General features: G+C 32.3%; 3 protein-coding genes across 5 annotated transcripts; 1 reads left to right on the plus strand and 2 right to left on the minus strand.

The window, feature by feature from the left end:
- Positions 3,414–14,068, minus strand: LOC109712531 (protein seele-like). Of its 2 annotated transcripts, XM_020236135.1 has the most exons (12): positions 11,351–14,068; positions 10,823–10,875; positions 10,659–10,728; positions 8,697–8,935; positions 7,892–7,918; positions 7,572–7,651; positions 6,420–6,492; positions 6,115–6,172; positions 5,496–5,547; positions 4,189–4,213; positions 3,882–3,973; positions 3,414–3,713 (listed from the first exon to the last, which is right to left on the minus strand). In XM_020236135.1, the coding sequence occupies exons 4-12, from the start codon at positions 8,829–8,831 to the stop codon at positions 3,680–3,682; spliced, it is 576 nt and encodes a 191-aa protein (XP_020091724.1). In that variant the 5' UTR covers positions 8,832–8,935; positions 10,659–10,728; positions 10,823–10,875; positions 11,351–14,068; the 3' UTR covers positions 3,414–3,679. The 2 variants fall into 2 exon arrangements, with proteins under 2 accessions (XP_020091724.1, XP_020091726.1); XM_020236137.1 differs by lacking the exons at positions 10,659–10,728; positions 10,823–10,875; positions 11,351–14,068 and having other exon boundaries at positions 8,697–9,114.
- On the minus strand, positions 12,806–14,067 carry LOC109713261 (pentatricopeptide repeat-containing protein At2g29760, chloroplastic-like). Its single transcript, XM_020237262.1, has 3 exons — positions 13,724–14,067; positions 13,166–13,253; positions 12,806–13,015 (listed from the first exon to the last, which is right to left on the minus strand). Exons 1-3 carry the CDS (start codon positions 14,065–14,067, stop codon positions 12,806–12,808), a joined length of 642 nt encoding a protein of 213 aa, XP_020092851.1.
- LOC109713148 (glutathione S-transferase F12) lies at positions 15,575–18,563 on the plus strand. Of its 2 annotated transcripts, none has more exons than XM_020237124.1 (4): positions 15,575–15,793; positions 16,437–16,485; positions 17,190–17,514; positions 18,254–18,563. In XM_020237124.1, exons 1-4 carry the CDS (start codon positions 15,698–15,700, stop codon positions 18,396–18,398), a joined length of 615 nt encoding a protein of 204 aa, XP_020092713.1. In that variant the 5' UTR covers positions 15,575–15,697; the 3' UTR covers positions 18,399–18,563. The 2 variants fall into 2 exon arrangements, with proteins under 2 accessions (XP_020092713.1, XP_020092712.1); XM_020237123.1 differs by having other exon boundaries at positions 15,578–15,844.

A 22,801-nucleotide genomic window follows, 5' to 3' on the forward strand; every position in this document is an offset into this window, starting at 1 on the left:
GCCGCTGATGATCACGTTTTGGACCGATCCTTGATCTCCAGGTACCCGTCCGGGTGCATCACCCCGACGTCGCCCGTGTAGAACCACTCGTCCCTGCAGATTGCCTGCGCCGTCGCTGCCGCGTCTTTTAGGTAGCCGAGCATGACGCAGCCGCCGCGGAGGACGATCTCGCCCATGGTGGCGCCTCGCAGGGGACGGGCCGGCCCGTGATGGGGTCGACAACGTCCACGGCCTCGATGGCCGGCTTGATACACTTTAAACCACAAGGTACTAAAGTGAGAAAGTACGAACCACAGGATACTAACTTGATACACTTTAAACCACAGGGGTACTAAAATTAGAAAGTGCGAAACCACATGGTACTAACTTGATATACTTTAAACCACAGAATACTAAAGTGAGAAAGTGTGAAACCACAGAGTACTAACTTTGTACATTTTAAACTACAGAGTACTAAAATAAAAAAGTACAAATCCACAGTGTACTTCTCTCTCTTTATCTCACTCTCTCTCTCTCACATCCCCATCCGCCGACGCCGTTGTTGCACATGCCTTGGAGACTAGTTCTCATTTTCCCTCTCTAATTCTCCCATCGTCCTTCCATCTCTCTCTTTTATCTTATCCTCTCTCACACTCCATTCGCTGGCATTGCAAGCGGTGAATGATTTATCATTTTTAAAAGCGATAAATTATTCACTGCTTTCATAGCAGCGTACAAATTTGTGTGAATAGCGTAAACCATGTACCACTTTAGGGTGCATGGTTCGCCGCATTTTTTTTCTCTCTCTCATACTAGCTCCCGCATGATGCAATGAAAATTATATTTACAAATAAAATTTTGATGAGTTAAATTTTAGAATAAACTTTTGGAGAGGTCTAGTGCACTAAAATCTCTAGCCATAGAAGATCAGAAAGAGATGAAGGGAATATAAAATATGTAATTTCCAGAAGATTTAAAATTCCACAGGCATCCCCATATTCAAAAATAAATAAATAATAGTGACTCATTTTGCATGGACCGCGTCTACCACATCTTTCCTCATACCTCAGAAATTAAAATGCCACGAACGGTGGTCTATGAGTACATTTTGTATACCGCACCCTTTAGAAAATCAAAATTTAAGTGGACATGAATTAAATTATTAATTTAATGTATGCGTGCATCGCGCCGCTTAGAAAACATAAATTAAATTATTGATCTTTCTCTATCATTTTTTATTAAGACCACTCATATATTTTAATAATAAACTAGTATAGTGGCCCGCGCGATGCAAGAAATAAATATATTATAATTTTATAAAATTTAAAATTTAAAATTTAGATCTTTATATTTCTATAAATTATTTTGTAGAGAGTAAAACACATTTACTTTAAAAGTTTTAGTAATTCTAAAGTATATTGAAAAGTATGCAGATTTTTTTTTTAATATTTTAATTTTTTACACTATCACGATAGGTATCAAACCACATCTATTTCCGACAACTTTATATAGATGTCAGCAAACAAATTCCAACATATCGATTAGATTGCACTAAATATGGTGTTAGGTTGCGTAATAATTAATCATTTTAAAAATTTTAAACCCTAATATAAATAAATTCATCAAAATTCTCAACACAATTAAATCATTATATAATGGAGACATTATGATTTGTAAATAAAAATAAATATAAAAATTTATAACATAGTAATCAAAATACTGAAAATAAATATTAAAAAAATATAGAAATTCTAAAAAAAATTTATCTTAAATTGGAAGAGTCGAATCCCACGTAATTTAAAATATACTATATGCTAAAAAAAAATCTGAGTAAACAAATAAAACATCAAATTCAAATAAAAAAAGAACCTTTCAAATATAGTCAATCGTTACAGGTAAGATGCGGTCAATTTTTTTGAGCCAAAATAAATAGTATTTAGTATATCATTTCTTATTCATCCAAAATGAGCATGAGTACAACCCTTTATATAGACTCTAATAAATTGACCTTTCATATTTTAAGATGACTTTTCATTTTATTCTATTAAAATATATGATTTTTCATATTTTCTAACTTTTTAAATTCTTAGATATATTAAATTATCAAACCTTTCAACTTCTAATTAATTTTAAAAAAATAATAAAAAAATTGGTGAGACCCACGTCCTTAATTTAAAGGGTAGTGGAGCCGCATCTCCATATTAAAGGGATAATAATCTATCCATAGAAAAAAAAAATGATGAAAGAAAAAATTTAATTAATTTGAAAAAATAAAAAAATTGATGAGACCCACACCCCTAAATTAAGGAGGTTGGGCCACATCAACTTTAATGATTGAGGATTCATAGTTTTGCATAGATTTTTAAACCTTGTAAATTTTTGCCTATACTTTCTAAATGGCATAAATTGGGCACGGTGCTGAGAAGTAATGCTTCAGTATAAGCAACAACTATCTACATAAAGTTATTTTTCTATAAGTTATCTGTACATATGAAAATTTTAGTATTAAATGATTTTTCATAAAAAGAAATACTAACAGTACCCTGAAAAACCCTATAACAAAATAGTAAAGTTTTAGTATAACAAATACATGAAGCGACGCTACCTCACTTACAAGCTAGCAACTTTCATGGAAACAAACAACTAAAAGAAGTTGACTTTTAGTCTTCGTTTGGTGGGATATAAATAAGACTGTTTATTTCCGAAATAGATATAAGTTTAATTATATGCAGAAACTAAAGTAAATTTTTATTTGGATAAAAATTAGACTGTTTCGGTGAATAAAATAAATAATATTTGAATGGTTAGATTGAAATAGCAGGAATAAAAGCAATTATAATTTTAAATTAATAATACTTATCTAATTAATTAATATCAAAATATTAATTAAAAATAATTTAATAATTAAAAATTTTATTAGCTATAAATATTGAATAAGAATAAAAAATTTATTAACTAATTAATTATTTAATTAATTATAAAATATGACTTAACTTTTTAATTAATTAGTAAATTATTTAATTAGTTAAATGATTCGTTAAGAAATTAATTTAGTTAGCGGCCAGTACAAATATTAGTTGTTAGATAAACATATTAAATAATTAATTCTTAATGAGCTAATTAACCATAAATAATAAGTTAATTAATTACTTGACTATTTAAGCAATAGATAATGACTTAAATACATTAATTTGATTAATTCACAAGTTAATATAATAATTAAAATTAAATTTAAAATTTAATTAAGCTTGTTCCCACTAGAGAACATGCTTGTTTGAGGGAGAGAATGGAACAGCTGTTGCACCCATATTCCCCCTTATTCCTAATCAAGGAGAACTACAATTTTCAAATGCAAAAAATAGCGTTAGCGTACAAGGAGGGGAATAAGGCTTATTCCCATCCTCATACCCAAACCAAACGCTACGTACCAAAGAAACTTAAACTTAGTATAAGGATAATCATAAGCTGTTGTGTTGTTTAACTTTCACAACAGTTGATAAAAACATGATTATATCTTTTTAGTCCTATAAAATAAAAGGGTCATTGCACAAGATTGCACAGGACCAGAAAGGATGTTTCAATAAGATCCAGGAGTTTCAACAATTTGTGACAAAACAAAAAAAAGGGGGCATAATTTATAGCCGCCAAACCCATCTTGAGTTCCTTCAATAAAGAATCTAGCAATTTGCTCAATTTATTGTCACAATTCTCCATCACCGATCTCGTTGGAATCTCTGCAATTTGACAAAGAGAAATCACTTAAAACCTTTTGAAAGAAAAAAGAAAAGAAACACTAAAATTTTCAGCTCAAGAAACACAATCTTAGGTACTAGGACATTTTCAGCTCATTTAAAAAACTAAAGAGATTTGATAGTTTTAGAAAAAAATAGAGCTGAATATACCTTGGAAATTGACAATGCTTGCTAAGATCTTTGCAAAGAGCGTTGCTAACACTGCCTGCTTCTATAGATCCCTTTTTGATCCACTCAGCCAGCTGCAAAAGGTAATGAAAAGGACTTCAAAATGAAAATCAACGAGTTTATTGAACAGATTTCGGCTGTTAAGGTTCTACAGAAACCATAGATTGCTAACTTTGATTTAACAATGTGTAGAGCCAGTTTTTTGTATACTTTATTTGACATAGTCATATTGTGAGATCTTTGTATACGCACTAGTACTAGAATTTATGAATAGAAAAATCTGACTCACCTCATCCTCAGTTTCCTCCAACAATCTGCAAAGTGAACATACCAAGTCAGAGTCTCTAAAGAGCTTAGGACAATAAATTTAGAAGCCAGAAAAACGCAATCAGTTTTATTGACCCTCAGTTACAGTTAAACTGATTATTGACTGAATAGTGAGCTGATCCATCAGATATAGCATATTAACTGTAGAATAAATAAAATTTCCGGATCCAAAATTAGTGCAGCACTAGCAATGCATATAAACTGTAGATATAAATAGATTTTCGAGAAGCAAATTAGGGATAATTTCAGCAGTAGCAGGGTTCTGTATATCATGACTTTATCATATTTAGATATTTTCACAAAAATCCAGCAAACCAGAATGCAATATGACAAGCTGACAAAACTGTCTAATATATTAGGTCAGAAATTTAAATGTTCACAAATAAACAACATTAGATCCTATAAGGATATTAGGATCCTGCAATATATAGAATCCAGTTTAAAGTAGATACACGGCTTTAGACACATTACAGCTGCTAATTCAGGGCTTGCATTAAATTTCTTGCGGGTTGAGCTAAGAGAAATTAAAAGAAAGGATGATAAGCCTAGTATAGGTCAGAAACGTTCTCCTTTATGTGGTCAATAGCTAAAAATCATTGCTTAGGATTAAAGGAGCTTCAACTTTTTAGACATCACCATAGACCTCTAGACTCTTCTTTCAAAGCCAGAAGTTAATAAATAGATAATAAGAAAGAACAGCAAACTATTTATATAGGTGAAAGGTCTTGATAAATATAGAAAAAGTTGGTGTGGCATTCAAAGTCTAGGATGTAAGAGATGAAACCAATATCGCTAATACTTGTAAAACACTCGAGTTACAACTAATTGCCATTCCCTAGTCTAGGTCCGTCCATCTCTGTCCATATTGAAAGAAGCCTACGAAAGCAAATGACTCTATTACCACAATCTGGGATTCATAGAACTAGATGATATTGAAAAGGTAGCAACAGCATAAATTTTGTCCTAGAAAGAGTTGGTGATTAAAAGAAAATAAACAAAAACAAGAAAAAGCAAAAAAAAAAAAAAAGGAAAAAAGAAAAGGAGGGTCTGAGAGGACTACAAAAAATATGGGTTTAGTCAACCTTCGCATGATAACAGATAACTAAAGGAACCCAAACAATAGTTAACAAGCAAGACAAAAAGACAATCCATCACCAGTTAAACAAGTGTAAATGTGAATAGATATCTCAACTATTATTACATAGAAATTGCGATTAAATAAACAAAACAATAAACCCTTCACCATACAACAAACTAAGTGAATTTTACCTTCCACAAAATGTGGATAAATCCTTTGAGTAGGCACGAGCTTCCTGCTTATCTGCAAAACAAAACAAATATTTTTGAAAATTATTTAAGGTACCTAAAACAAAAGGAGACATAATCCTACCTAATCATCAGTTCATAATTGAAGTAAGTTGATAAATGCTGCTATATTTATTGACATAAACCATGGATCGATAAAAGCAAAATGAAAATCAAATGGATTCCCTCTAATCATCTCAATCATCTTTTAGTCACTAGACTGAGAGACCTACTTATTTATTTCTATGTCATTCATCAGCAATGTCATGACCGATAAATGTCATTCATTATCACTAGATAAAAAGCACTTATAATTTTTAAGTGCTATTCTTTTCTGATTGAATAAGTATTAAAATATCCCAGGAGGCGAAATTGCAGATTAGCATTAAACAAAAAATAACTTTCAAATTATTGCCCAAAATGAATGGCCAATAATATTCTGAAAAGCTAGTAAAACATTTCACTACCGAAATATATCAGCAATTAAAGTTTAATAGAGTTTCAGCAAAATATTTTGAGAGGTAAAGACCAAGAGTTGCCTGTTGGAAGTCAAGATATAGCAACAATGTTCTATAAAGCTTACCAGTTTTAAGACTGTCCCAGTTTCTCACTTTGACCCACGCTCGCTCACCTGATTCCAACTGCAAAAAAAAAAAGAAAAAAAAAAGAAGCCCAGAGATCAACAGCTAAAAGTTTAGGTCGTGCACCTACATGCCTGGACCCGAAATTCTACAGTAAGAAATTAAGAATTAAAATCAGGTGCATTTTAAGAGCTAAATGCACATTAGTGCAGAAAATACCAAAAGCATTAGATGGTATAGTCAGATAATATTCACCAGAACAATCGTGCAACAAAAAATCGTAATTAATTCACGGGTATTTATATACCTTCTCTAAAGTATAATCCTGCATTTTTTCACAGAGACCATCCAGTAGCTCAACAACTCTTAGTTCGCTAACTCTGAAGGAAAAAAACACAGATTCAATGCAGACATTGGAACATAAATAAAAGACCAAAGTCTAAGACGATCTGCTGAAAGGAATTGAATTATTTAGTTACAGTATACCTCCTTTAAACTTAGAACAATTCACGCTAAAAGGCAGCAAAAATAGCTCATTTTTCAGATCAAACAGCCATCACTCCCGGCAGGTAATATAGTTGGTCAGAAACAACTTACATAGAAGTACAGAGAAGTTATCAGGAAAGACGCAGCAGCATTTAGCAGGTAGTTAAGCTGATAAAATATTGTGGTTACAGAATTTTCAGATGATTGCAAAGAATTGTCACATCTGACTTCACAACAATGAAGAAATCCAGGATGTTGGGCATATTTCCACCAATTATAGTGTTAGCAGAGTTTTTCATTCACCACATCACAAAAGTAGATTCCAAGTTTATAGATTAGATAAAAAGATCAAAAGCATATGATTAGCCAGTATAAAGAGGCAATACTGCAGTATCATGATCTAATAACAGTACTTTTGGCTTATAATAGCTCCCTTCATTAAGAATCAGATATGGAAAGTCTGATTCTGAATTGATTGACAAAACTTCTCAACTGACTTTACATGTGATATTGGATAACTGGAAGGACACAAGATGGCTACTATCTTTTCTTCATGCCACAATTTGATGCATTGAAGAAAAACAAGTCTGTTTAAGGGCTTTACTAAGCATTTAAAAATAGCAAGGACAGAGGTAGATTTGTCATTCTCTGAAGTCTCTTTTCCACAGAGATGATATCTATTAACTGATACAAAGTTTAACTCAGATGGACCATCCACAACATAATTCACAAGATTTGACATGTAGGTCTTATCCTCTCTATGGAAGTTCTGCTTCTAAGATTGCAAAAAGCTAGGCTCTTCATTTTGTTAATGAAACAAATTTTTTGATAATGCAGACATTAAATAACAATTGTAAGTGATAAGTCCCAAAGAACATACAAGACATGAAAATAAATCGAAGGAATGTTCATTGATAGCAGGTGCCATTGGAGACATCGAGGTAATCCAAATAGACTCTGATAATACAAATACCTGTAATCAATTACTTTACCCTCACGCTGACCTTTGGAATCCAAACGGTGGCGCATGTCTAAGTGATTTCTTGGCTTCTCCTGCATCAAAAGTAAAGAAGAAGATGCCAAACTTCACAATTTCATAGAGTGATTCTGACAATAAGCTCATAATGAAGAAGAAACAGACATTAAGATAGGTGTAAGTCAATGCAGCATGCTAGACAAAACTTAGAAATTTCTTTCTGAAATGCTGAGACCATAAAGCAAATGCCATTATTAATTCATTCATGACAGTAACTGGCATAATATTACAGGGAAAGGAGAATGTAGGAAACTTACACTAGAGAGTCCAAGTTCTATTTCGGCCTGCAAATCATTCAGCAAAATAATCAGCTATTTATCTTACCAAAGTTGGGATATCACTCAAAAGAAAATAGTCTAGTGATCTATTTTAAAATAATTTAATATAGTTGACGGACCAAAATTAAAAAAAAGAAGGTAAACATGTATAGAATTTAACTGAACTTTCATCCATTTTGACTCAATTTTTTTTTATTTTGGTACCCCAACCTTTCTATTTATTTGATTACGGTTCTTCCAGTACAAAATTTAGGCTCATTACTTACTTTAATGAAATTGTATTTGCATAAATTACATAAAATATGCTAATTAAGCCCATAAAAACAAAAAATGCAGTCAAAATTTTGAAGTGTGAAAGTCCTTTAAATGGCTCTAATTCAAATGAATCAAAAATTTTAAAGGTAAAATAGTTAGATCAAAATGGTCATAGTTCACTAAGTTCCATACATTTTTACCCAAAAAAAAAAGAAAAACGAAAAAATAATTGCGTTCTCATATTTTTAGCTTTCACAAACTAAACCAGTACTAGTACACTAAAAACTAGGGTAAATTAAGCTGATTCTACAATTAAAGAAAAACCTATTTTTCAGATCAAAACAAGCAAAATTCACCAAGCTTCATTTCCCCATGGTAACGACCATTTCTGCGGTCGAATTAAAGGAAAAAAGAAAAGAAAAAGAAAAAGAGCTCGATTCATCGAATCAAAAGGTATTAAATGGGATAGTGATCCAACAATTAGCGATCGGAGATTGTGAGCAGGAGAGAGGGGAGGAGGAAGGCGCACCGCGACGGCGTAGCAAGCGGCGCATTTGTCGTCGATGGAGGAGGTGAGGGGGGCGAGGGCGACAACAATGGCGACGACGATCCACATCGCGTATCTAGGGTTTCCGCTTCGTCCCTTTGTCGTCTTCGTCTCCATTTCTTCGCCACTCGCGCTTCCCAAACTCTCTCTCTCTCTCTCTCTCTCTCTCGCTCTTGCGTGTCGCACAGTTCCCTTCTCGGAGTAAATTGCTCTAGTGGTCCCTGATGTTTTCAATTTTCATTTTGGTCCTTTTAAAAAGGTCAAAATGCACGAAACCCCCTCTCTATAAGCCATTTTTAAATAACCGCCCTCATGTTTAACTCTCTTTTATTGAAACTACTTTAACTATCCATTTTTTTGCGATCGAGTTATTCTAGTCAGTTTTGTAGAAACTTTTGTTAAACTTAAAATGTTAGAGCAATGGTATCTAAGTGCCCAAAAGTGAGTGTAATTCTTAAATTTTTTATACTTAAAGGTCAATTTTTTACACTAGTCTTATCACACTCTTATTTTTACAGTACTAAAACCTAAAGATGTGTCTAAACTCTTAGGCGGATTAGATATATATAATTTATGCCGAACTTTTGACTTTACAAATAGTATGAGGCTACTATGCTATCGGAAGCACGGAGCCTTTCGTGCTTCCAGTTCGTTTTCGATGTTGCGACTTTCGAATCGTCGATCGGCTCCGTTAAACTTGATCTAGAGTATTTGGAGTACCTAGAAAATAAATTTTATGATTTTACGATATCATTTGCCTGGTGATGGAATAGGCTCAAAATCAACAAATTTCAATGGCCGCAGTGAGCCGTTTGCAAGTTTAACGGTGTAGAAATATCCAAATCATGTGAAATTTTGATAGAAAATTCTTTATACTATATAAAACAAGATCAATATCTTTGATTTAAAATTTTAATGTCGTATTATTACATTTTGTAAGATTTTTATTTTCAGCCATTGATTTTGAGCCCCTTCGTTCACTAAGCAAATGATATCGTACAATCATAAAATTTATTTTCTAAGTACTTCAAATACTCTAAATCAAGTTTAACGGAGCCGATCGACGATTCGAAAGTCGCAACGTCGAAAACGAGCTGGAAGCACGGAAGGCTCCGTGCTTCCGATAGCATAGTAGCCTCACTCTTTCTTAAAATATAGTTGATACATTGACATTCATGATACGGTGGACTCACTATTTATTGTTACTTCAATTGCGACTCATGGCATTAACGCAAAAAAACTACAATAAATCAGTAGACGATCACCAAAGAAAACTTGTGTAGGCCATAATTATTTTACCTTCATGTCCCGTTTGGTTTATGTTATGTAGTATTATATCGGTTATTTCAACATAACTGGTAATCTGACATATATTTTACGCTGGACTTACCATTTATGCCTAATGTTGTATTGCTCTATTAGGTTTAGTACAGTAACCTAATATTGGATTACTATGTGTATGTAATATTGTTTAAATTTTGAATTCAAACTTAAATATTTTAAGTAAATAAGAAATAAAAAGTGAAATTTATTTTACATATAAATTCGAAGTAATTGGGGATGGAGAGGGGTAATTTTATAAGTTTACATAAGTTGCGGGAAAACCCGCAGTCAGTGATGCAAGATACTCACCCCCTCCCAAGTAATATATTGGAAGTTATCTAATGCTATTAATAATGTCACATTAGCAATCTGATTACTTGCGAATGAACCAAATATAGTAATCTGAAAAGATTCTTACAGGATACTCAGTAATCCTGTCAGAATAATGCGAACCAAACGTGGCGTTAAGGGCATGTATTAAAGTGCTAATAAAAGGAAGTATTTGAAGAAAGTTTAGACGGAGATTAGTAACAGTTAAAGAGTGTAAAAGAGTCTAACATAAGACTTGTCGACAATGACTAGTTAGATTTATCCAGCAAAATTGTGTGGGAAATTGAATACCAGATCTGGTGAGCTCGGCCGAAGATGTGTTTGTTTCCTTTCCAAGTTATCAAGCTATGTGCTATCAGATCTGAAACACAACCATACAAAAGTGAAGAAATGAACTGATTTAAAGAAAGAGCTTTAATTATTTGGTCTTTTTTAATATACATTCAGGAACTTACCTACTTTCGTTTTAGCCTCCCTTGTCCAATTTTTAGTACCTGTACAGCATCAGCTGAAACATAGCAGAACCGTCGAAGAAAATTGAAATTTTTGATGCCCATTAACTGCTAGTTTGCAACCAACTAACAAAAGAAATACAAATACCGAAGTAGCAAGGGTGAAATGTATGGGTAGCTCTGTGCTGTTCCGATATTGCCACTTAGATTTTAACTTAAACACTTAGTCTCTAAATTTTCTTATATTTTGCTTTCAATTCTGGCACGTCAGAATAATTTAGCTTTTCCGGTAAAATAACCATTTCGCCCCTCCTGAAAGATGACTTCCTTGTGTCATATTTCATGAGGCAAGATTTAAAAGTTATTTTACAGCAAAAGTCAATGGATTTCAAAGTTTTTTTGAGTACTGCAATATATGAGAAAGTTCAGGAATAGAAGTGTTTAAGCAGAAAGTCACAGACCAACTCCAAATATCAAAACAATGCAGCAAGTATCTGTAGTGGATTGCTTTGGTTATGATACAGATCTTACCTATAAGACCACTGCCACTTTTATATATTAAGGCCTGCTGGAGAACAGAGTACCGTGAAGGCCTGAAGATAGGCTTCGTGGTAGTAGCCACCTCTTTGATAAGAGACTTGCGAGAGCAGCTAAAACAGTTAGTTATCTTAATGCATCTTTATGTGGCAGCTACAGTATAAAGAAACATTACATAAGGACTCAATGTGATCTTATTGTACCGATCCCTTTCCAGTTCAGACTTTGCTTCACCTCCTATTCTGAGTTTCTGCCAATTGCAAGGTGTTCCTCATGAAAAAAAAAATTTTGAACGTCGCTTGGCTTTGTTTTTCTCTTCCATTTATTTGACGAAGTAGTGTTTACTTTTACATAGTGAAATTTTGAATAAAACGACTGGAAAAGAGAAGTTTTCACTCTCATTGTCATGGATGAGATGAAATCGACCTCTATCCCTGTAGTCTTTGGTGTTATCACCAAAGTCACTGCCAATAAAGTACCATGCTTCCACCTATTCTAGCCTTAGGAACACAAAACAAGCTTCGACCGATTCTAGTCTTAGGACCACGAATCTTGAAGACTCTGAAGGTTTCTCAACTGCATCTCTTCAAAGTAAACATAGTTCGATGGCTCCATTTTATGACATTTGGTCTTCATTTACTTTTGGGCCGTTCTGCTTTCTTGATATTTTGTGTTTAAGCTTAATTTCTGCCCAAGTGCAGTATGAGGACATATACCAGGAACATTGCGAAAAGCCCAGCTGACATATAAGTGATTTTCCCTCACTATCCGACATCCAAAAGTGCTTCTGGTGAAACTGTAAGATGCTCTACAAACAGCAAATGATCTATTAACTGGGATAGAACAAAGTATATATCACTTGAGCTTTCATGTCTCATGTCTTCTACTAAAAACTCATATAGAATGTTATTTATCTCAATGGAACTAACTCTTGCATCTTTCTTTATCCCCTTCTCTCTCATGAATCTCCTTAGTGTCTTCATCTTCTCCCACCTGTGGGTCTCACAATACATATTTGAAATCAAAACATGTAATCCTCCACCATTCAATTCCAAACTCAGTAGATCTTTCATCACCTGCTCCCCAATCCTCGTATATCTATGAATTCTACAAGCCCCAAGCAATGCACCCCATATCACATATCGGGCTTCATTGGCATACTTTTAATTAACTCCACGGCTCGTTGAATCAGGCCTCCCCTCCCAAGAAGATTAACCATGCAAGTATAATGTTCAATTTCATATGGAACATTATAAACAATGTTCATAGTTTCAAAATAAGATTGTCCAATTTCCACTAAACCACAATGACTACAACAAACTAATGAAAGTGATCCCATCCGGTAAAAAGCCCTCTTCGATCATTTGGTTAAAGAAATCAACAGCATCAAATGCCCGGCCATGAATTGCTAAGGCCCACATTATCACATTCAGTGAGACTGCGCTTTTACTAGGCATCAAGATCTAAAGCAATTTCTATTGGACCACATTTCGCATACATGTCTATAAGCAAGTTAAATAGAGCAATAGAGGGTTGTTCAATATTATCTCTAATTTGATTGTGAATATTCTTTCCAAATACCAAATTGCCATTTTGGGCGCAAGCCATAAGAACAGAGATAAGAGTTACCTGATCCAGCATTATCTTTGAAGCACGCATCTGGTTGTAAAGATCCAAGGCTTCATGAGAAAGCCCATTTTGGACATAGCAAGAGATCATGGCATTTCACGATACTTTGTTCCTTTCCGCCATTCGATCGAACAGATACCTAGCCACTTCAATCGAACCATGTTTCGCATGTGCACATACCATCGATGTCCACAAAACCACATTCTTCAAACCATCATGTCGAAACATCTTTGCGCCATAAGCAATGCACCACACTTTCCATACATATCTACCAATGCATTCCCCACAATCAGATCAAATTTAGCCTGGGAAACCTCTATATAGTGATGTACAAACCTACCCAATTCAAAATTATCTGCTTGCAAGCACGCAGATAAAAGAACAACCAATGTGAATTCATCAGCTACCAAACCACCTTCTCTCATCATTTTAAATAGGGAAAATACTTCTTCACAATCACCCAATTGAGAATACCCACTAATCATAGAGTTCCAAGACACTACGTTTTTACTGGGAATTTCGTCGAACACCTTGCGGGCAAACCAAATTGGCCCACAAGATGAGTAAACATGGAGGAGAGCATTCATAACGAAGATTTGCGACTCGAATCCGAGTTTTACAATCATACCATGAATCACTAGTACTCCTTCTAATGCCAAAGCTTCGGCACATGACTTGAGAACGAAGGGAAGGGTGAATTGATTGAGCGAGAGGCCCCGACTAAGCATTCGATGTCACAAAAAGAGGGCTTCTTTAGGGCTATGTTGATTGGTGTAGCCTCTGATTAAGCTATTGCTCATGAATTTATTGGGGTTGGGTGCGTGTTCGAGGCGTTTGCAGCTGTAGCGGAGGTCGCCGGTGGGGGAGAGGGAGCAAAAGGAGATGAGCTGGGCTAGGGTTAGGGTTTCGTCGAGGATGGCGGCGACGATGAGGTGCGCGTGGAGCTGCTTGAGGTGGTTCATGGAGTGGCATCGTTGGAGGAGGGAGTGGAGGAGTTGGTGCGCGAGAAATTTGAACCCCGGGAAGGAGAGGTTGTGGGGTCGGAGTTTTGGCGCGAAGATAACGGCTACTCGTTTGAACATAGCTTGCGTTCGGCCGTTCGCTAGGGTAGAGGTTTAGGCTTAGTTGGGTATTGCGGGAAGTTTGTATTACATGCGATAAAAAAGTACAATATAAAAATATTTTATTTATTTTTGTATGTAATATTGTGTTTCATATATCAAGTCGATTACGATATATTTTTTACGATCCCACATGAGAACGCAGAAACATATCTTATATACTTTTACCCTAATTCCATTTTATCTAATAGCGTCAGATAAATCTCAATATCAAACTAAACCTTAACGCACAGGATATTCATTATATGAACAAACATTTGGTGAGAAAGGCGATCACATCCACCGTTCATCTATTTTGAGATTTGTATCCGTTTTTGTTATGAACGGTAGATATGATGGCCTTCCATTAAAAACTATCTCCACCAAATATTTGTCCCACATTATACAGCTCCAAGATTTCTTTTTTTTTTGTGTGATGCGTTTATTTTCACACCTTTTATGAAATCATTTGGAATCGACAATTTTTACAGAATTTGAAATCATTTTACGTCAATAAGTTTTTAAATATCTAGTCGGAAAAAAATTATTTAATGTGATTTTTTAAAAAATTTGCAATGATTGTAATAAGTGCAAACAAATCTAGTAATTTAGGATCTCACATGCAATGAAATCGACTATATGACTTTCTAAAAGTAAATCTATTACTTTATCTAAAAAGTACTTTTTTGAGAGAAAGCTAATTAACCTATTATTTGTTTCGTTTATTTTTTTAAAATTAAATTTTATTAAAAATATGAAGTAACTAGATTTCAAATTTAAAACCTCAAATATCAATCATTAAATTTTTTATCACTTACGCAAAGGACAATTTGCAGGGTAGTTGGATAGTTAAGTTTTGTACTTGTATAGCATTGCTCTTTTCAAATATTGTAGCCAGTGCTAGAGTACCTAAGGCCAATTGGAACAGTTGTTGATGTTAATACATATAACTAAACAGTGAATTTGAATTTGCATATTATTATTCTATTAAATTTACAGTAAAACAACAACTACATGCAACCAAACTGTCCCTGAAATGTATAAATTACACAGTATTATATGTTTGGATGCACAGTGAACCTGGTCTAGACAGTAAGTACTCCTATTTTAGTCCTTCTTGTGGGTGTTAAGTATCAACTAACAACAGCTATTGTGTTGTGACTTGAAATTGTTGCATGTACCCGGTTCATCCATACATCTGTGCACCGCTCATCTATCAGCCATTCATCTCACCCCACACTTGATCTATACCATCCACTAGTATCATCTTCTCTTTTGTTCAATATTGGACGGTCCGATCAAAAGTAAGTAAATTGTGTACAGAGGCCGATAGGTTGGCGGTGTACATATGTTACAACGCACATGGTGCACGCAATAATTTCTCGTCTAATTTGGTATACTTTCCACAATTGGTAGGTGAACCCCAACGTGCTTACTTAACCCCCCTTTTTTTTTTTTTTTTGGGTTCCCTTTTCCCACCTCTAAAATTAAAACATTCAAATGTTTTCTAGTGCTAGTATAAGAAGAGAGGTAACATACTTGTTTAGGCATTTGTGTCATTGATAGCAAAACAGAGAGAGAGGAAAAACTAAAAAAAAAAAGAAGTGTAAGAATGGTGGTAAAGATCTACGGAACAGGCACAGCCGTGTGCTCGCAAAGGGTTATGCACTGCCTGGTCGAGTTAGGGGTTGAGTTCGAGCTCGTGGAGGTCAATCTCGAAAAAATGGAACACAAAAAGCCTGAGTATATGGCTAAACAAGTAGATCATCCATCGATCTAATTTCTTTGTTTTTTTCATATTTGTTTTTTGACTAAACATAAAAATCTCTTTTCTAGATTTTTACTTTACCTTGTTGTCTTGTTTACTCTTAGGCGCTTAAAATTACATTTATTTTGACTTGCGCTATCTGAAATTGCTTTCAAAACCCGGGTTGAATGTTGGAATTTAGAAGAAGAACTTTAGTAGAATTCATTGAAATATCATGTTTTATATCTAAATATTTATACAAATTATATCTTATTAGATAGAAATAACACTAGAAAAAGAGATTTTTTGCTTGTTATACCATAATCAATAAATTATTTAACCAACTAATTTTGATAACGATGACTGCTAAATTAATTTAATAATTATCTTAAATTTTTTACCTCTATTTGAGACAATTTTAAAATGTAGGGTTAGAATAAATGCAAAATTTTTTATATAGGAGATTATTAAGAAATAAATTTCTTTTATAAAGCTTTTTTTTTAGCCAGATCTATGTTCAACTGGATTCTAATATGTGTTTTCTTTTTCTTTTCCTTTTTTCTTTTTTTTTTCCTTTTTGGTATCTTATTTCTTCTGCTTGTAGCCATTTGGACAAGTTCCTTACATTGTTGATGGAGACTTCGAACTCTTTGGTAAGTTCATTTAATTGTTTAGATTGAAAATATGATTATCCAAAATTTTCAATTTACAAATTGCCAATTTCAATTTCAACTTACAACTAATAATTATCTTATATTAGCTTGATTGTACAAAACAAGAATTAGCTAAGACAAATTCGTACTACTTACTTTATAGCCACTACTCGCTATTATTACTTAGAACATATAAAAAGATACGCAGACAAAATAATAAAAATTGAAAGTTAATTTAGTTTCTATTGTTCATCCTTTATTTTATTCTTTGGAAACTAAGATTAGATAGTTGATTATATTTTGGGAAAACTTCAAAAACCCCCCTTGTGGTTTGGTAGTTTCTCACTTTGCCCCCCTGTGGTTTAAAGTGTATCAATTTGCCTCCTGTGGTTTCGTTTTTATCTTTTCGGTAGCTTTTTCGTTAATATTTCATTAAATTATATACAAAAAAACTTCAGATATCCACCTAGATTTATCAAATATTCACTTTAGTACCCTTTAATTTTAACTTTATTACTGATTTAAAGAAAAAAAATAATAATGAAATTGATAAGAAAAAGAGAAAAAAGAAACCACAGGGGGGCAAAGTGAGAAACTACGAAACCACAGGGGGGTTTTTGAAGTTTTTCCTTATATTTTGTTAGCACGCTCTTCATATAAGCCAGACTCTTTAATACCGAGTTAATTTGTGAAATTGTTTGTAGAATCAAGAGCAATCGTGAGGTACTATGGTGCCAAGTACGTAGGGAAAGGACCGAACCTATTAGGTCGAACACTCGAGGAGAAGGCTCGGGTCGATCAATGGCTCGATGCGGAGGCCATCAACTACAATCCCTTGGTGTTCCCTATAGTCTTCAACCTTTTCGTGCTTCCCCGCAGTGGTGTTCCCGGAAATAAGGCCGAGGCCGAGGCTGCCGTCGAGAAGCTCGACAAGGTGCTCGAGATTTACGAGCGACAGCTATCGAAGACCAAGTACTTAGCTGGAAATGAATTTACTCTAGCCGATCTAACTCACATTCCAGCCACACGGTACATTATTGAAAACTTGAAGAGCGCATAACTTTATAATTTGATTAGACTAGGATAGGCGACTAACCTCTTTCTATTTGCAATTTGACCTACGAACTTTAATTGATGCAAAATTGCGCATAACTTGCTTTTAGTTTCAAATTGATCAACAAAGTTGGAGTCGATAAGAAAGAAATCAGTAGTTATCTAATTAATGTCGCATATTAGTTACGGTGCATAAAATTCTTCTTGCATCAAAATAGATTTTAGTGGCTAAGTTATTAATTTCCAGTTTCCGCCAATCCAAATCTAGTAAACTAAGAAAAATAGTGAGTTCTCTTGGCACCAAATTAGAGATTGTTGGGTCAAAATGCAATGTGAGATAAAATAAGTGGATTTTTAAAAAAAAGTTTCACCTCCTATTATATTATGTGTAGTATTCTTTCTTGCATGTTAGAATTATAAGAGGGGGAGTTAAAATCCTTGCTATGATATCAAGTAAATTTGAGTACAAGGCCTTAAAATTTTACTTTAAATATTTTTATATTTAACACTTTTCTTCATATCTGGACTTGTGACTTTTTGCTCAGCCCATGACATGGACTTAAATTAAATAATAATGCTAAGAGTCTGGCGTGACTTGAACTTAGAATTTTCTGCTCTAATATCACGTTAAATAATACGAAACAATCATTGTACTTTAAAAACTTAAGTTGATAGAGAACTGTGTTTAAATATTTTTATATTTAACATTTTATAGGTATCTAGTCGAGAACTGCAATATGGATCACCTAATTACTGGGAAGAAGCATGTAAAGGCGTGGTGGGAGGACATCACCAGCCGACCGGCGTGGAAGAAGACAATGAGCTTTGTGGAATCCAGGGTTTCACACTTTTATCCATGAGGATTAGTACAACAAAAAATTATAGATTAATAAATTTAAGTTTGATCATCGTCATCTAATAAAATTATGTGTATGGAGGAGATCTATGCAAGATGCATAATTTCACAATATAATGATGCGTTTAAATGTTTATGAATGTACGATTCCCCACTGGTTTTTTATTTAGTTTTTGTTTGAAGTGTCAAATGAGTTTTTTTTTTTTTTACGGCTTTGATAGTGTGTCAAATAGATTCGTAAATTTTTAATTTTGATAACTAAATTTTTGGAACTTCGTCAAATAATCCGACAAATCCTTCTTCTCAGGCAAAATCATTAATTAAACAGCCACTCTCGACACAATCTTATACGTAGAATTGTCAAATAGAATTACTAAATATATGATTCTCTAACAACTTAAGTTTTTGATTAAAAATAAATATTTCATATAATTAAACATGATATCAAAATAGGGGTATGAGTTCGAGTCGCACCAAATGTTTCATATAATTTAACAAAATTTTTGTATAATTTTTAAAGCATGTTGAAATATGTCTTTTATATTCTAACACTTAAAAGCCATTTATCTTAGGAAAAACTTCAAAAACCCCCCCTGTGGTTTCGTGCATTCTCACTTTGCTACCCTGTGGTTTAAAACGTATCAATTTGCCCCCATGTGGTTTCGTTTTTATCTTTTTGTTATCAATTTTATTATTATTATTTTTTTAAATCAGTGACAAAGTTAAAATTAAAGGATACTAAAGTGACTATTCGATAAATATAGATGGTTATCTGAAGTTTTTTGTATATAATTTAACGAAATATTAACGAAAAAGCTTTCGAAAAGATAAAAATGAAACCACAGGGGGGTAAATTAATACGTTTTAAACCACAGGGTAGCAAAGTAAGAATGCACGAAACCACGGGGGGTTTTGAAGTTTTCCCTTTATTTATTTTTTCATCATGATAAATTTATTTCTTCTGTGACAAGAGAAGAACCATTAGGGCTCCTACCCAAGTCCATTGTCCGAGGGTCTAGCAACCCTTGGACAGCGGCCCAACGGCTCAATTAGCCGTTGGTTGAGTCCTTTTTTTTTTTTTTTTTTTGTCTTTCCTGAAAAAAAAAATATTTTATTATTACTTTTTTAAAAAATGGGTTCAAAAATTAAAAAAAGATGTTTTTTTTAATTAAAATGACCACAATGCCCTCACTAATATTAAAAAATTTGACCGTTAGAGATGGCATTTTGGTCAAAAACTAAAAAATATTTTTTTATATTTTTTTAAAACTATTTTTTATATCTATAAATACTACTACAAACATCAAAATTCATCACAACAAATAACTCTTCATTCATTTTCTTCTACAAACACTAATTCCTCCCACTCTTAAACTTTCAATCTAAAATTTTTTCTCTCTCAATTCTCAAGTTTACTTTGCAAATATTTTTAATTTTTTCCAACAATTTTTTTTTACAAAGTCTCTCCACAATTTCACAATACAAAATTTTATTTTCAACACATAATTAATCTCTTTTTAAAAAAAAATTTATTTAATTATTTTTAGTATTATTGTGTTTATTTTTTATAATAATATTCGATGAATTTTTTCATATACATTTTTCTTGCACTGATTATACTCCTGAGTATTATATTAGTAATCAATCAGAAACTGGAGTCGGTGGTTCTACACAAGGTGGCGACAGCTCGCAACCTAAACCAAATTTAGACACAAGTTCTAACAAAGCGTCTAAACGAAGAACAAGTGTAATATGGAAGTACTTCAAAATCAAAGAAGTTGAAGGACAAGACAGGTGAGCTGTTTGTACTATATGTAGGCATTATTATTCTTGTGATAATTCTGGTAGAACAGATCATCTTAACAGACATATACAGAAACATCAGATAAGAGAAGGTAAAGAGACAAAATAATCAGAATTTGCTTTTACTTCTAGTAAAGTTAATACATTTCAATATTCTCATAAACGTAATAGAAGAGAACTTACATTATACATTATAGGAGCTGAACAATCATATATACATTTGTCGAATGTCCATATTTTGAACACTATATGAAAACAGTTTTAAATCCTGCATATAAAAAAACTTCTCGAAATACTAGTCGCAAAGATTCAATAAAAGCATTTCTTGAATATATACAAAATTTGATTTCAATTTTAGAAAATTTAAATTCAAAAATTTCACTCACTTTCGATATTTGGATATCAAGAAATGAACATAGTTTTATATGTGTTATGTACAGGATTGATTCTAATTGGATATTACAAAAATGAATTATTGGTTTTCAAAAACTTGAGTTTCTATATAATGGTATTCATATTGCTCAGGTAATTAAAATGTTTTGCAAATTTATAACATTAGCCAAAAAAAACTTTTAATTAGTTTCGATAATGCTAGCAATAATAGAACCGCAGTTCAAATTTTGAAAAATAATTTGCATTCTGAAATGAAAAATTATTGTATAATAAATGTGCATGTCATATTATAAATTTGTATGTTTATGAGGGATTAAAAATAATTATTCCACAAATTAAAAAATTAAAAGATTATATTATATTTATTCATAGTTTTTGTTCAAGAAATAAGATTTTAAAAGTTTATGTAAACAGTTTGGCCAAAAATATAAAAAATTTATTTTTGATGTTCAACATCGATAGAATTCCACATATAAAATGTTGCAATATTATTATGAGTATAGAAATATTTTATTTATTTTTTGTAATGAGAAAATACAGCATAACTTCTATAATGAAGAATGAAACATTAAACAAATTCTTATGATTTTTTTTGCAACCATTTTATAAGTCAACCAAACCAAGTATTTGAAATAGGATTATGCTGCATAACAATATGAGTCAAAAAAATTATAAGAATTTGTTTAATGTCTTATTCTTCATTAGTTATGAAATTATTCTGCATTTTCTCATTACAAAAAATAGATAAAGTATTTCTATACTCATAACAATATTGCAATATTTTATATGTAGAATTCTATCGATGTTGAACAGCAAAAATAAATTTTTTATATTTTTGGCCTAACTGTCTACATAAACTTTTAAAATCTTATTTTTTTGGACAAAAACTATGAATAAATATAATATAATCTTTTAATTTTTTAATTTGTGGAATAATTATTTTTAATCCCTCGTGAACACACAAATTTATAATATGACATACACATTTATTATATAATAATTTTTCATTACAGAATGCAAATTATTTTTCAAAATTTGAACTGCGGTTCTATTATTGCTAGCATTATCGAAACTAATTGAAATTTTTTTTTTGGCTAATGTTATAAATTTGCAAAATATTTTCAATCACCTGAGCAATATGAATACCATTATATAGAAACTCAAGTTCTTGAAAACCAATAATTCAATTTTGTAATATCCAATTAAAATCAATCCAATGTACATAACACATATAAAACTATGTTCATTTCTTGATGTCCAAATATCGAAAGTGAGTGAAATTTTTGAATTCAAATTTTTTAAAATTGAAATCAAATTTTGTCTATATTCAAGAAATGCTTTTATTGAATCTTTGCGACTAGTATTTCGAGAAGTTTTTTTATATGCAGGATTTAAAACTGTTTTCATATAGTGTTCAAAATATGGACATTCGGCAAATGTATATATAATTGTTCAGCTCCTATAATGTATAATGTAAGTTCTCTTCTATTACGTTTATGAGACTATTGAAATGTATTAACTTCACTAGAAGTAAAAGCAAATTCTGATTATTTTGTCTCTTTACCTTCTTTTACCTGATGTTTCTGTATATGTCTGTTAAGATGACCTGTTCTACCATAACTATCACAAAAATAATGAAGCCTACATATAGTACAAACAGCTCACCTGTCTTGGCCTTCAACTTCTTTGATTTTGAAGTACTTCCATACTGCACTTGTTCTTCGTTTAGACGCTTTGTTAGAATTTGTGTCTAAATTTGGTTTAGGTTGCGAGCTGTCGCCACCTTGTGTAGAACCACTGACTCCAGTTTCTGATTGATTACTAATATAATACTCAGGAGTATAATCAGTGCAAGAAAAATCTATATGAAAAAATTCATCCAATATTATTAAAAAATAAACACAATAATACTAAAAATAATTAAATAAATTTTTTTTTTAAAAAAAGAGATTAATTATGTGTTGAAAATAAAATTTTGTGTTGTGAAATTGTGGAGAGACTTTGTAAAAAAAAATTGTTGGAAAAAATTAAAAATATTTGCAAAGTAAACTTGAGAATTGAGAGAGAAAAAATTTTAGATTGAAAGTTTAAGAGTGGGAGGAATTAGTGTTTGTAGAAGAAAATGAATGAAGAGTTATTTGTTGTGATGAATTTTGATGTTTGTAGTAGTATTTATAGATATAAAAAATAGTTTTAAAAAAATATAAAAAA

Source organism: Ananas comosus, linkage group 7 (assembly GCF_001540865.1).
Source record: "Ananas comosus cultivar F153 linkage group 7, ASM154086v1, whole genome shotgun sequence".
NCBI classification, from domain to species: Eukaryota; Viridiplantae; Streptophyta; class Magnoliopsida; order Poales; family Bromeliaceae; genus Ananas; species Ananas comosus.

Bases quoted from the DNA above. Each gene is read 5' to 3' on its own strand.
- LOC109713148 (XM_020237123.1), top strand. From the start codon at position 15,698: ATGGTGGTAAAGATCTACGGAACAGGCACAGCCGTGTGCTCGCAAAGG. The intron at 15,845-16,436 runs GTAGATCATCCA...TTCTGCTTGTAG, and splicing joins CTGAGTATATGGCTAAACAA to CCATTTGGACAAGTTCCTTA. The intron at 17,515-18,253 runs GTACATTATTGA...AACATTTTATAG, and splicing joins ACTCACATTCCAGCCACACG to GTATCTAGTCGAGAACTGCA.
- LOC109712531 (XM_020236135.1), bottom strand. From the start codon at position 8,831: ATGGAGACGAAGACGACAAAGGGACGAAGCGGAAACCCTAGATACGCG. The intron at 5,548-6,114 runs GTAAGCTTTATA...TTTGTTTTGCAG, and splicing joins CTGGGACAGTCTTAAAACTG to ATAAGCAGGAAGCTCGTGCC. The intron at 3,974-4,188 runs GTGAGTCAGATT...TACCTTTTGCAG, and splicing joins TGGAGGAAACTGAGGATGAG to CTGGCTGAGTGGATCAAAAA.
- LOC109713261 (XM_020237262.1), bottom strand. From the start codon at position 14,067: ATGTTCAAACGAGTAGCCGTTATCTTCGCGCCAAAACTCCGACCCCAC. The intron at 13,254-13,723 runs GTGACATCGAAT...ATGCATTGGTAG, and splicing joins CCTAAAGAAGCCCTCTTTTT to ATATGTATGGAAAGTGTGGT. The intron at 13,016-13,165 runs GTATGTGCACAT...CTTTACAACCAG, and splicing joins TGGTTTTGTGGACATCGATG to ATGCGTGCTTCAAAGATAAT.